The sequence below is a fragment of the Mangifera indica genome, chromosome 9, assembly GCF_011075055.1.
Source record: "Mangifera indica cultivar Alphonso chromosome 9, CATAS_Mindica_2.1, whole genome shotgun sequence".
Classification (NCBI taxonomy): Eukaryota; Viridiplantae; Streptophyta; class Magnoliopsida; order Sapindales; family Anacardiaceae; genus Mangifera; species Mangifera indica.
In genome coordinates, this window is record NC_058145.1 from 16,170,769 (window position 1) to 16,183,843 (window position 13,075).

At 35.4% G+C, this 13,075-nt stretch overlaps 2 protein-coding genes across 2 annotated transcripts; both read left to right on the forward strand.

The window, feature by feature from the left end:
* The first annotated feature begins 6,147 nt into the window (after positions 1-6,147).
* LOC123226332 (geranylgeranyl pyrophosphate synthase 7, chloroplastic-like) lies at positions 6,148-7,432 on the forward strand. The gene has a single exon (XM_044650837.1). It carries the CDS (start codon positions 6,148-6,150, stop codon positions 7,237-7,239), a length of 1,092 nt encoding a protein of 363 aa, XP_044506772.1. The 3' UTR covers positions 7,240-7,432.
* A 1,003-nt stretch (positions 7,433-8,435) lies between these two features.
* LOC123224672 (geranylgeranyl pyrophosphate synthase, chloroplastic-like) lies at positions 8,436-9,747 on the forward strand. Its single transcript, XM_044648338.1, has one exon. The coding sequence runs from the start codon at positions 8,513-8,515 to the stop codon at positions 9,428-9,430; it is 918 nt and encodes a 305-aa protein (XP_044504273.1). The 5' UTR covers positions 8,436-8,512; the 3' UTR covers positions 9,431-9,747.
* Positions 9,748-13,075: the final 3,328 nt, after the last annotated feature.

A 13,075-nucleotide genomic window follows, 5' to 3' on the forward strand; every position in this document is an offset into this window, starting at 1 on the left:
AGAGAAGGAAATGGATGATGAAAAATTAAGTATCAAATTAAACCCCCAAGGTTTTTGGAAACTCAAGAGACTCCCTATAGTATCAATATTAACTGTCAACCACCTGACGCCTTTATTAGCTTTGACAAAAGTGAGGGTAAAGTTGTAAATGATCTGTTAATAAAAACCGAACCTCTTAGCCACCGCTAACTTGTATTATTGTATATAACCAAAACAAAAAAATCTAACGGCGGGGAAACCTCAAGGGTTTAATGAATTAATTATTTCAATTAATCCCACAACTCTCCCATTTTTTCATACCTAAACCCCGACGCGACACCTGATTGTTGGAAAACCAAACGATGCATGATACTGGACTTACATAAAATGAATCAAAGACGATGAGGGTTCGATTTATGGGTTTTGAGATTGGTGGCTTTTGTTAAAGCTGGTGACGGCAGTTTTAGTGATGGTTAGTGGCTGCGCTTTGGGTATGTGGACGATAAATTTTTCGGTGTCGAAGATGAGATTGATTAAGAGTAGAAGGAAATGAAATGGCTTTGATATATGTCCATGGTTTTGCTATTAGTGCCCTAGTGTTGCAACAGGCTTGTTCTCTGTTCTTCTTTAGGATGCTGTCTTGGTTGGCTATAAGGCTTCTCTGGACTTTGAAGACACAACTGAAGGCAGTAATTATTGCAATTTCTACGATGGAGGACCTTATTTATTTTTTTATAGAAAATTTATCAATTTTGAGAGTCATCGAAGAATGTATCATGAATGTACTTCGTCAAAGAATTTAATCTTTAATCTGTTCATCACTCAACACCTCCAAGTTCATTCACGTCTCCACAGACCCTGGAAACACCAACCTTGTCAATGCCATGTGTGATTCTTTAAGACGAGGCTTGAATTGGGACACACACTTAACGAGATATCAAGTTATTCTGAGATGAACAATTCTATTGTTGGGGAAGTTTTGCTGAAGCTTAAGGACCCACTTGATGCTAAATGTGCTCTGGCTTTTCATTGGTCAGCCCACGGGAAACACTATCAACAAAACTTTTGATCTTATTGTGTCACGATTCATGTTTTGGTTAGAGCCAGGATGCTCATTGGTGCTGGTTTATTAATTGAATCAGTTTTGAAGAAACATGTAGATGATGATTCAGGGTCCGTGGTTGTTGGTTCATTTCTTGGTAGTTATGAAGTTATGGAGTCAAGTGCGCTTGTATTGGATTTGTTAGTTCAAACTTGTGCTAAAATGCGAATGTTTGAGTTGGTTTTTCATGTTTGTCCCTACTTGGAAGAACGAGGGTTTAATTCAAGTATTATAATTTCCAATACTTTGATTCATGTTGTTACAAAATCTGATAACAGTTGTCTAGCGTAGATCTATGAGTATATGCTGCAAATGATACATTTTGCAACCTTATGTAGACATGTTGGATAGGATTCATGGGAAGAGATGTTCTCCTTTAGTGATTGTTAAGATTATAGAAGAAGGAAGAACTGAAGAAGGTGGGGTACCTATGAAGCAATGTTACAAAAATAGCGTGTTTGTTGATACTATAGCTTACTTATTAATTGTTTATGCTAAGGTAAAACTTGGGAATTTGGACTAAGCATTGGGAAGTGAATGAAGAAAAAATTAGAGAGGATTTAGTGCAAATTCTTTTGTGCATACTACAATTATGGGAGCCTATTCTAAGGAAGGGAAAATTGAAAAAGCAAATTTCTTGTTGCGAGAAATGGAAAACATGGTCTTGAAGCCGTATGATGAAACCTTTAATCTTATAATCTATGGCTGTGCAAAGGTAAATAGAGTGGAAGAAGGTTCAAGTAAGTTTGGGAAAATGTTGGGAAGAAGACTTCTTTCCATCTGTTCAACCTTCAAATGAGATGATAGGAAAGTTGTGTGAGACCAAGATTGCAGAACAGGCCCATGTAGTGCTTTATTTAGCATCATTTGGTACTCTTGCTCTTGGAACTGCATCTTAGCTTCTTAAAACTGCAAATGCATATGTTCCAGCACTTCTTTTTGTCTACTGAGAGATATTGTCTTACACACTTGCCATACTTCCTCAGTGTCTCTGTATCCATTTCATTTTCTTCTCACACTAAGACCCCACAAACTATTGAAATAACAATTTTTATTCTTTTTTAAGTTTAAAAAATTTTTATACATCTATCTTTTACTTTCCTTAATAAAAACTATGTAAATTACTAATTTATTATTTTTAGTAAAATTATAAAACTAACTTGAACTAGGGTTTCAATTTCTAATTTGAAATTGAGGACCAAGGTAAACCCATATACTTCTTTTTATTGTTGTTCAAAAGATGAAGAGATTGAGATCAAATAACGATCTAGATCTCTCCACCACAAAGAACATAAGTACTCCTCAAACTCTAACCCTAATTAGTCTTCAACTTCTTCATATCGAAGTTTTTATTAAAAGTCTACTAATCTATGTAAGGTTTTGATTTGTACATCGTCATTATTGATAAAAAATTATCATGATCAATTTTTAGATGATGATAATGAAAATGTATGAAAAAGAAGACAGTTTATTCAAAGTTAGTGATTGAGTTGCTAGATAGTGAGAACATGACTATTCAAAATGGTAATGTAAATGCAAAATTTGATACTTAAGAGGTTGAAAAGGAGCAAGAGTAAGAGGTAAGGCCGAAGACGAGGAAGAATGGGAGAATGAGGGTTAAGATAAAGAGAAAAGTATTTGCGTGAGGTTGACAAATCCGAGGGACCAAAAAAAGAGTATCGTTGTTGCTAAGTGAAAAAGAGTTTTGAAGATAAGAGAAATGATTGTACAGGCTGCTTTTTAAAAAAAATATTTTTTAACCTCCTAAGTGATAGTGTTAATATTGCATTGGTTAATTTTTCAAATGTTTGCGAAATGATTCTATGTAATGGCTTTTATTGATAGAAATAGATAAGGTTAAATCAATATGGTCTGTTATTGGAAGTTAAGCTAATTAAAGAACAAGGATATGCCATCAAAAATGGCTTGGCAATCGGCCTAGGGGTGATTAAAATATGGCCAAAGGACTATTTCCCATCCAAAGTATGTTTTTTTTTTAATTCTCACTCTTTAATTTTGAAAATCTCATTTACTCACTTATGAACAGTTAAAATTAATTATTTTAAAAGTAAAATTGTTATTTTATCTGTAATATTAAAAATAAACTTAAATTTGAATTCATTTCCCCTGTAAACCCTAAAAACTAATAATTTCCCTCTAACCAAACTTTTTAAAAATAGTATTTTCCCCTCTAAGGTTTTCAAACTTTCAGAGAAAGTTTTTCGATGAATAAGAGCTTCTCCGATAATCTTCAAGTAACGTATCCACCCTCCAATGTGTTGCCAGAAGGAGGACACACTGGAGGGTGGGTACATTGAGATTGCCGGAGAAGCTCTTCTTCGCTGGAAAACTTTATCTAAAAGTTTGGCCTTAAAATAATAAAGTTCGTCGGGTCCAGCTCTATATAAAGAGAAAAGAGACTGAAGGAGTAGCAGCAGAAAATATTAAAAGAACAGGAAGTTCAGTTCATTTTTTTCATTTTCACTGAAACTATAGAATGTTATTATCACAGATGAGATCTTTCTATCAATCGGTCAGTTTGTTTTGGTGAGATCCTTCCTTTTATTTACTCGAATGTCGCTTTGGTGTTTTTGTTGATACAGTGTTAATGATTTAATTTAATATCTTTCATTTTTGTATCCATAGATGCATAGATATAGTTAAAAATTATTATTCTTTCACAAGCAAAAACCTTATTCCAATTGCAATTACCTCAGTTCTGTTTAACTGTAACTCCATAAACGGTTTAAGAAAATTCAATGGAAACCCGTTTGGCCAGCGGAAATTCTTCCCCATCAAAGTCCAGGCCAAATCTTTGGAGCTGCCAATGCCAATCACAGCTACAAACTTGACGACCAAGTCGAAAGACAGTTTAGCCAGTTTCCCATTTGAAGAATACAGGAGGATGAAGGTGAAGCAAATCAACAAGGAACTAGATGAAGCAGTTCCATTGCAACATCGGACGAAATTTCACGAGGCAATGAGGTACACTTTTCTCGCCGGAGGAAAACGTATATTTCCTACTCTATATTTTGCCGCCAGTGAGTTAGTCGGAGGAGATGAGCATTTAGTAATGCCAATGGCTTGTGCAAAAGAAATCATCACGACAATGCTGGTGATTCAGGATGACCTCCCTTGCTTGGATAACGACGATATCAGAAGTGGCAAGCCAACCAACCACAAAGTTTTCGGAGAAGGAACCTCAGTTCTAGCTTGTCAAGCTCTTCTCTGCCTCGCCATTCAGCATTTTACAACCAAGACAAAAAACGTTATTTCCCCTGACCACCTTGTTCGAGCCATTGAAGAGATATGCTCAGCTCTGGGGTCAGAAGGAATCTCGACGGGGCAGTTTCAGGACATAAACAGTGAGGGAAAACAAGTAAGTTTGAGTGAATTGGAGTTCATTCATATGCAGAAAACTGGGAAGTTTGTAGAGGCGTCAGTTTTTTGTGGGGCTTTAGTGGGCGGAGGAAATGAAGTAGAGATGCAGAGATCGAGGAAGTATGGGAGGTGTGTAGGGTTAGCATATCAAGTGTGGCCGGAGATGGGGGAGAAAGCTGAGAGGGATTCGGTGCGTGATAGGGCCACATATCCAAAGCTAATAGGCGTGGATGAGTCGAAGAAGTATGCCAGACGATTGGTGGTTCAAACAATTGAAGAGCTTGCTTACTTTGATTCTACAAAGGTTGTCCCCTTGCACCATATGGCTAGCTTTGTTATATCTTGTGGGCATTAGATCATTTTCGCCTTTGCCGGCGGTGGGCTGTTTCTGATTTAAACCATGCAACCGAATGGGCGGAGCTGGCTTTAGGCCTATAGAGGCCCTGCTCTATATTTTTCTGTATTGTACCGTTTTAAACTTAGAAGAAATTTCCTTGGCCACCCCGTATTTTAATCCAATAATGACATGTTTTAAAGTAATGTTATATTTCAATTAGGAAAGAAATTTATAGATATGAATTTTTAAATCATATAAACTTTTAATTAATTTATTATATAAGTATATGTATATATAAAAATTATTATCCTTTTTTTAAGACTTTGTAGAATCAAATGAAGAGCTTGCTTACTTTAATTTAATGAATGCATACATACATTTTTAATGAAAACTTTTCTAAAAGAAAGTAATTATCATTTTTTCCCGCAAAAAAATATAAATTTTATATGTATTTATATTGAATATATAAAATATATTTATGGGATTAATATTGTGTTGATATTACCAATCTGACTGATCAGACCAACATAAACTCAAACTGGCTTTTTTACTAGGTGAAGTCAAGGTATAGAAATGAAAACCACAATGGCTAGATTGATTGTTTATGAAACTTTAAAAAAGAAAAAAATTAACATTTAGCCTTCAATTGGAAGACTAATTAACGAGGCTTTGATATTGAATTGTGATGTATTATTGTTATTATTATTACATTATTAAATAATAAGTATCAATCAATATGTCAATTCTGGAATATTAGTTGCATACTAAACTCCTTTATAATCACTGTATATATTCGAGTTGAGTTGGCCTTCGTTCCGAAACCATCTTCATAGACATGCAGATTTCGTCTGCTTCTGACCGAGAATCAAGCTTCCATGTTCTTCAATATTCTCCCCTTACATCATTTTTAATCCCATTTTTATATTTTCTTCAATTCATATCTCATCTATTAGTCTCTGTATATATATTAAAATACACAGCTGGTGTAAATGCAAAAATTATGTGCTGCTTTTGCTTGGAAAATTGCAGCTTAATAGTAGCTCTTCATGACTTCATTGATTAGAAAATATTTGACCTATTCCTGCAACTGCAATTCTTGAAGGTTGAAACACAGTAAGTAAATAATGACAACAAAATTATAATTCCCAAAATTGAAGAGGTGACCCATTTTATATTATAACAGAAGAAAACGCCAAAGAATACACTAAATTCCAATTTGTGCAAGAAGGAATAATCATCAATGTTGCAACAAATTATGTCTGGAACCAACACACTGTCATTAATATTTCATTAATCATCTTCTACATATAAGAACAATAATAAAAATACTGAACCCATCTTCAAATCAATGGCATTCTCTGCTAGTCATTGCAATTCATCATTCCTCCCAAAGAAACCTATCAATGGTTTCAAAAATCTTGTTAAGATCCCGTCTAAGCAGTTCAAACTTTCCCCTGGGAAAATACAAGCCCACCTCCATGCTGTAAACTCAGATTTGCAGCAGCTATTGACATCTGAAGATTCGTTCTCCAAGGTGATAGACTTGCCTTTGCCCGTATTTGAGTTTGAAGAATACATGACTGTGAAGGCAAAACAAGTTAACCGAGCACTGCAAGAGGCAGTGCCCTTGCAACGTCCAAACAAAATCCATGAAGCTATGAGATACTCTCTTCTCGCCGGCGGCAAGCGCGTCCGCCCAGTTTTATGCATTGCTTCCTGTGAATTAGTCGGAGGAGACGAGTCCTCGGCTATGGCAACCGCTTGTGCCCTCGAGATGATTCATACGATGTCGTTGATTCACGATGATCTCCCATGCATGGACAACGACGATCTTCGAAGAGGAAAGCCGACAAATCACAAAGTCTTCGGTGAAGATACGGCGATTCTCGCTGGTGATGCTCTCCTCTCTCTCGCCTTCGAACATGTAGCCACTAAGACTATTAACGTTTCTCCTGAACGCGTGGTTCAAGCCATTGCTGAACTGGGTTCAGCCGTGGGATCAAAAGGGCTTGTTGCAGGGCAAATTGTGGACATTGACAGTGAAGGGAAAAACGTGAGTTTGGCCCAACTGGAATACATTCACATACATAAAACTGCAAAGCTTTTAGAGGCAGCAGTTGTTTGCGGAGCAATAATGGGAGGAGGAACCATGATTGATATTGAAAGAGTTAGAAAGTATGCGAGGTGTATAGGGCTGTTGTTTCAAGTTGTGGATGATATACTTGATGTTACGAAGTCGTCGACAGAATTGGGGAAGACCACAGGGAAGGATCTGTTGAGTGACAAGGCTACATATCCGAAGCTGATGGGCATAGAAAATGCTAAGAAATTTGCCTCTGAACTTGTGGCTGAAGCCATTGAAGAGCTGGCTTATTTTGAAGATGCGAGGGCTGCACCATTGTGCCATTTCGCTAACTATATTGCTCGTCGACAAAATTAAGTTGTAAAAGCTGTATTCCGCATTGTTCTCTTCTTATTTGATTTGCCTTATGATGAGAGCCTGCCTGTCGGCAATTGAATAACTGATATACATGTCAAATGCCAGATTAGAGAAAGGACGTGGAGGACCCTCTGGTTTTTTAACCGGAAACGACACAAATAATAAAATTGTTCTGGCACGTTTGAAACATTTATATTTATTCGCCGCTTCAAACTTCTGAGTTTTAAATTGATACATGAAACTTAATTAGAGAGGGTTGCATTTCATTTTCTTGATTAAATTTTCTGAACCTTATTAAATAATCCACCTTATTAATAAATCAGATTAGCCCCAAAAGTTACGTCTGAGTGGCAGAAGAGATGAATTTCGAGTAAGAGTGGATATGATTCAGGTTGAACCGAGATACCCTATGATTCGAGTTTAGCTTAAATAAAAAAATGATCATATTCGAATTTGGCTAGTGTTCATCGAACCAAAATTAAAGCTCATTTAAGTTGGATTTAAATAAAAAATATTCCACTCAATTTCAATTTCATAATTTGAATAGATAGTTTAAATTTATAATGCAGTTCAATTTAAATTTATAGTTTAGATTTATAGTTCGATTTCGAGACTCATTAATAAAAAACATTGTTTTTACCCAAATAATAAATAAATCATAAATTTGAACTAAATTGAGTTACAAATTCTAACCAAAAATTTAAACTATGAATTCAAGACGATTTGAGTTATAAATTTAAACTATTTATTCGAATTTTAAATTCAAATTAAATCAAATCAAACACATATAATTTGAATTTAGCTTGGTTTATAAAACTAATTAAATCTTTTTATTCAAATTTAAATTAACTAAATTCAGTGGAGCCAAATCAACTTCTAAAATAAAACTCAATTTAAATTCAATCCTAACCCTAAATATGAGGGCGTATACTCAAATACCACCAACGTTACAAGATGAATTGCTTGTTCAAGACGAGTCCAACGTCTACAGAGCGTCGGAAATGATGCAGGGTCGTACCATTATCATCTTTTAGTTTATAATTTACCTACAAATTAGAAAATTAAAAATAATTAAACAAATCAGGCTGTCGTGAGCCGTTGGAATATATATAGATTAAAATATGTTTTTTTTTCAATATAACGGATGGAGGAAAGGTTCCTTCATTTGCAAAGTCAAATTACAATGGCCTCAACTCTTCTCCGAAACTCCATCAGTGGTCTAAGAAACCTCCCAAGAAAGTCACCATTTTTAGGCCATCGGAATCTGACGGTAATGTCTCAGCAAAACCCTTTACAGGAATTCAACTTTCAAGAATACAGGGCGGCGAAGGTAAAACAAATCAACCAGTCACTAGCAGAAGCATTGGTTCCATCCCCAAATACCCCACCGATACTTCATGGGGCAATGAGGTACACTCTTCAACCCGGTGGGAAACGTTTCGCTCCAACTCTCTGCATTGCTTCGTGCGAGCTGGTGGGAGGAAACGAGTCTTTGGCGATGCCCATGGCTTGTGCACTGGAGATGCTGGTTACATCGGCTTTGATTCTTGATGATCTTCCTTGCATGGATAATGACGATCTTAGACGAGGAAAGCCTGCAAATCACAAAGTTTTTAGTGAAGGAATTTCAGTTCTTGCTTCTCAAGCTCTATCTTTTCTTGCCGTTGAACATTTTGCAACCAAAACCAAAGGTAATATTTCATCTGATCGCCTGGTTCGAGCCGTTATCGAGATATGTTCGGCACTTGGGTCAAAAGGAGCTGTGGCTGGGCAGGTTGCAGACATTGAAAGTGAGGGAAAAGAAGTGAGTTTGAGTGAATTAGAGTTTATCCACGGGAACAAAACTGGGAAAATTGTAGAGACGTCGGTGGTCTGTGGAGTTTTAGTAGGAGGAGGAAATGAGGCTGAGATAGAGAGGATTGGGAAGTATGGGAAGTGTGTGGGGTTGGCGTATCAAGTGTGGGATGATATATTGGATGAAACTGGAAAGACGGAGGAGTTGGGAAAGAAAGCTAGAAAGGATTTGGTGCGAAATAAGGCCACATATCCGAAGTTGATGGGTGTGGATGAGTCTAAGAAGTATGCCAGAGAGTTGGTGGCTGAAGCAAAAGAAAAGCTTTCCTGTTTCGATTCTAAAATGGCTGCCCCTTTGTATCATATTGCTAACTTCATTGTTTCTCGAAGACATTAGATTATGTGAGTTGATTGGGGGAAATGAATCTCTGGTAAGATGTCAATAGCTTGTGCAATAGAGTTGATATTGGCGACTGGTATCATTCTAGATAATCTTAGAGGGAGGCAAGCCCAAAAGCCACAAGGTTTTTACTAAGGAACCTCAATTATTTCCAGTCAAGTTCTCATTTGCCATTCTATTGAGCATATTGCAACCAGGAGCATTGTGGAGATACGCTCAGCATTTGGCTCAAACTGAGCTTGGGCAGAGTAGTTTTTGGATGCCAACACCGAGGGACAAGAAGTTTCAGTACGTTGGTTTTCATTCACACGAAACAAAACTAGGAAATTATTTAACTTACGTAGACAAATTGCAATATTATAACTTGATTTAATATTCAATGTCTTCAATTTTCAGTTTTTGCAATATCAGTTTTGGTATCTTCCGAACTTCAGTTTTTGCGATAACTACGTTAAGTGCAAGAATTAAACTATAGTTAAACATACCATTCCAAACTACACTTCTTTCACTAGAAATTTTGAATTGTTGAAGCTTATATAGTTTTGAACCAATAATCACCGTTAGAGAAGTAATCAACAACATTTCATCACTGAAGAATCAAGAAGCAGCAAGGAAAGATTAAGATAGTGGCTTCACATTTTCTTTGAAATAATTGTCAAATGAATTTAGTTCGTTAAGTAATGCCTGCTCAGTTTCATCACTGGGGTCTTTGCTTTTTATAAAAGCAATAAACGTGGAGAAGATCTTCGATCCACAGCAGTTGGTAGATTCCACATTCATGTTCAACAGAATTCCCATCAAGCACCCAATAGAACTTGGAATGAATAAAGATGCATGATCAATCATTGCAAGTTACATCTACAGAAGATAAAAGCATAATCAGAAGCCTTCTCAGGTGGGCTTACCAATGGCGGATAAGGGAATTTCCCTTCCAATGACTCTGTGATGACATCTGAATGATCCGGAAAATGACAGGAACCTTACTTTCTGAAGTGACTTTTTTTATTGGTCCAGACTTTAACGAATCAAACCCGGTTCAGTAGGCTCGGTTAACAGGCCTAAAGTGATGAGAGTGATTTTCATTTCTAAGCTCATTCGAACCTGGATCTTGGGCACAAATAACATATATAGGACATTGTTGTTCATAATGGAATTTCTTAGAGCTGTAGTTCTTTCTTCTTATGAAAGCTGGTTCAGCAACCTGCCTAACTTTTTTGAATCAACATCAATCTCATTTACAGTTTATCTGTATCTTTAATAAAGCATAAAGGCAACATCATTATCTAACTAATAACATTATCATGGTTCACGGGCTGCAATCCAAAACTTTGTTCAAAACCATTACGAGCTTGTCAGCCCCCGAAATTTAATCAATTTACAAGGTTTTCTCTAAGATTTTAGAAATAGCAAAAATTCCCTTGCCATTAGTGCACCGTTAGAATTTATAACACGATGCGGTAAGTACCAAATTACCCTTATACCATTTATTTATTTTAACACCAAAAACTTAACGGCAGGAAGATTTCTGTTTTAATATAAGGGAGTTTCCGCATATTTTATATTTCATTTTCAATTGAAATTTTGAACTAAATTACAACAACATGAATAAATCAAAATTTCTTCAATAAATAAATAAATAAATATTTTACGTTAATTCTTTTTAATAAGACAAATAAATTTATATTTCTCTAATTTTTATATTCCGTGAATATGACTACTCTTTTTCATTTTTCGATATTGTTACCAGAAATGAAGTTAAAATCAGGAATAGGGTCCATCTCTCTTTTCGGCAAACGCAGGTCTCCCAAAGTGTAAACAACCGCAAGCAGCCCAACACATGGCCATGCATTTAAACACGTACAGCTCATAGCATCACATGCACCATCATAAAAAAACATAATGGATGTTCCTGATGTACGAATAGGGAGAGTAGTAAAATGGGTCCCATGTCTTGCAAGTTGCGAATTGTAGTAACGAAGACGGTAAAACCCGCCCGTAAATACAAGAATAGAGGTTTAAATTTTATAGATAATATATTAATATTATATTTTTAATTTATTTAATTTAATAATTATAAGATTAATTGTTAGATATAATAATAATGAAATTAAGAGTATTATCTTGATATAATATCAAAAAATTTAAATCTAAGGTCTTTAGTTGATAAACTCACCTATTTTTTTCACTCAAGCCACCTCTGAGAGCACCTGTTTGATATAGAGGATTCCCTCTAATGCATGTTGAACTCAATTAAAGATTAAAAATAAAAAATGAGACCACTGTGATTTGACACCATTTTCTTCTTATTGTTGATGCCACCAATGCTTGCCACATTTTTAGATTAATTAATTTCAGATTAGTGATTAATTAATTTTCATTAATATAGAAACTTGATGGAGACATTGGGTGTTTGATTATGCATAATGCACACGAGTGGTCGATTTATAAACTAATTCACATATTTATTTACTTAGGTTTTTGCCTTAATTTGAGTAACATTGAATGAGTTAGCTAATGAGTAGAGTTACTCAGTGGTTGATTAATGCCATGTCGTTTTCCATGTTTAAAGCTTTTCTTTAATATTTTTGGGAGTGGTCAATTCTCCTATTATTTTCAACTCACCTCATCAGAGGTGGCAATTAGTGTATAATTAATCATTAATTTAAAATAATGATACTTAATTAATAACCAAGTGGGCACTAATTAACATAGATTAGATCAAGATATTCGTCCATAAAAATACTTAATTACTTGTTGGTATGTGTTTTGTTGCTGTTGGTCGCTGCCCTGCCGGCGTGATTACTTAAGAACAATAATTATAATAATATTATTAACACATCGTAATCACTATAATTATTTCACTGTTTAATTTAATTAGGATCTTAATTAAAATAATTAAGGAATCTTATTGACTTCTATTTGAACGAGGAGCATTTGTATTTTATCAAGATGCAATGCCAAATGGAGGGAGAGCAAAACAAGATTAATAATTAGGGCATTGCAAGTGGATACAGGTTTTACGTCGCTTCATTCTGACCATCCTCCTTTGAATTCAATTTTACAATTTTATTCTGATGGTGAAAAATAAAGTAATTAAATAAAATTTTAATTTATAATTTAAAAAATTGATGATATTTAGGACTAATTAACGAATCAAGGGGGAGCATGAATAATGATTGGTGGGGTCGGATTAACAAAATTCCTATGCACCTGAGAAACACTGAATCACTGCTCTTGTATTATTATTCTTTTTTTTTTAAATAAAATTTATAGATCTGAAGGTGAGAGATGAAGGCTTGTTGTTGGGGACCACCGAGATTAGGGAATCTGTGCAACGTGGCGTAACCACATGGTGATTGAATCGATGTGAAAGGAGGAGGCGTTAGTGTGTCAGCACTACGGCTTTTTTGGCCTCCGTTTCACTTTTTTTTTTTTTTTAGATGTTGAGGTAAAAATGTCGTTACAAATATCCCTAAACTAGCATGGGAGACAAATTGATGAAGTTGGTAAACTGATAAAACTATCAACCTCTTAATCGCCGTTATGTTATCTTTGACGTCGTTAATCTTAACGGTTTGACCTTTTTTTCCGTAACTTTTGAGATTGGGTCCCGCTTGGATGTTACGATAGTCCTAAAGCCGA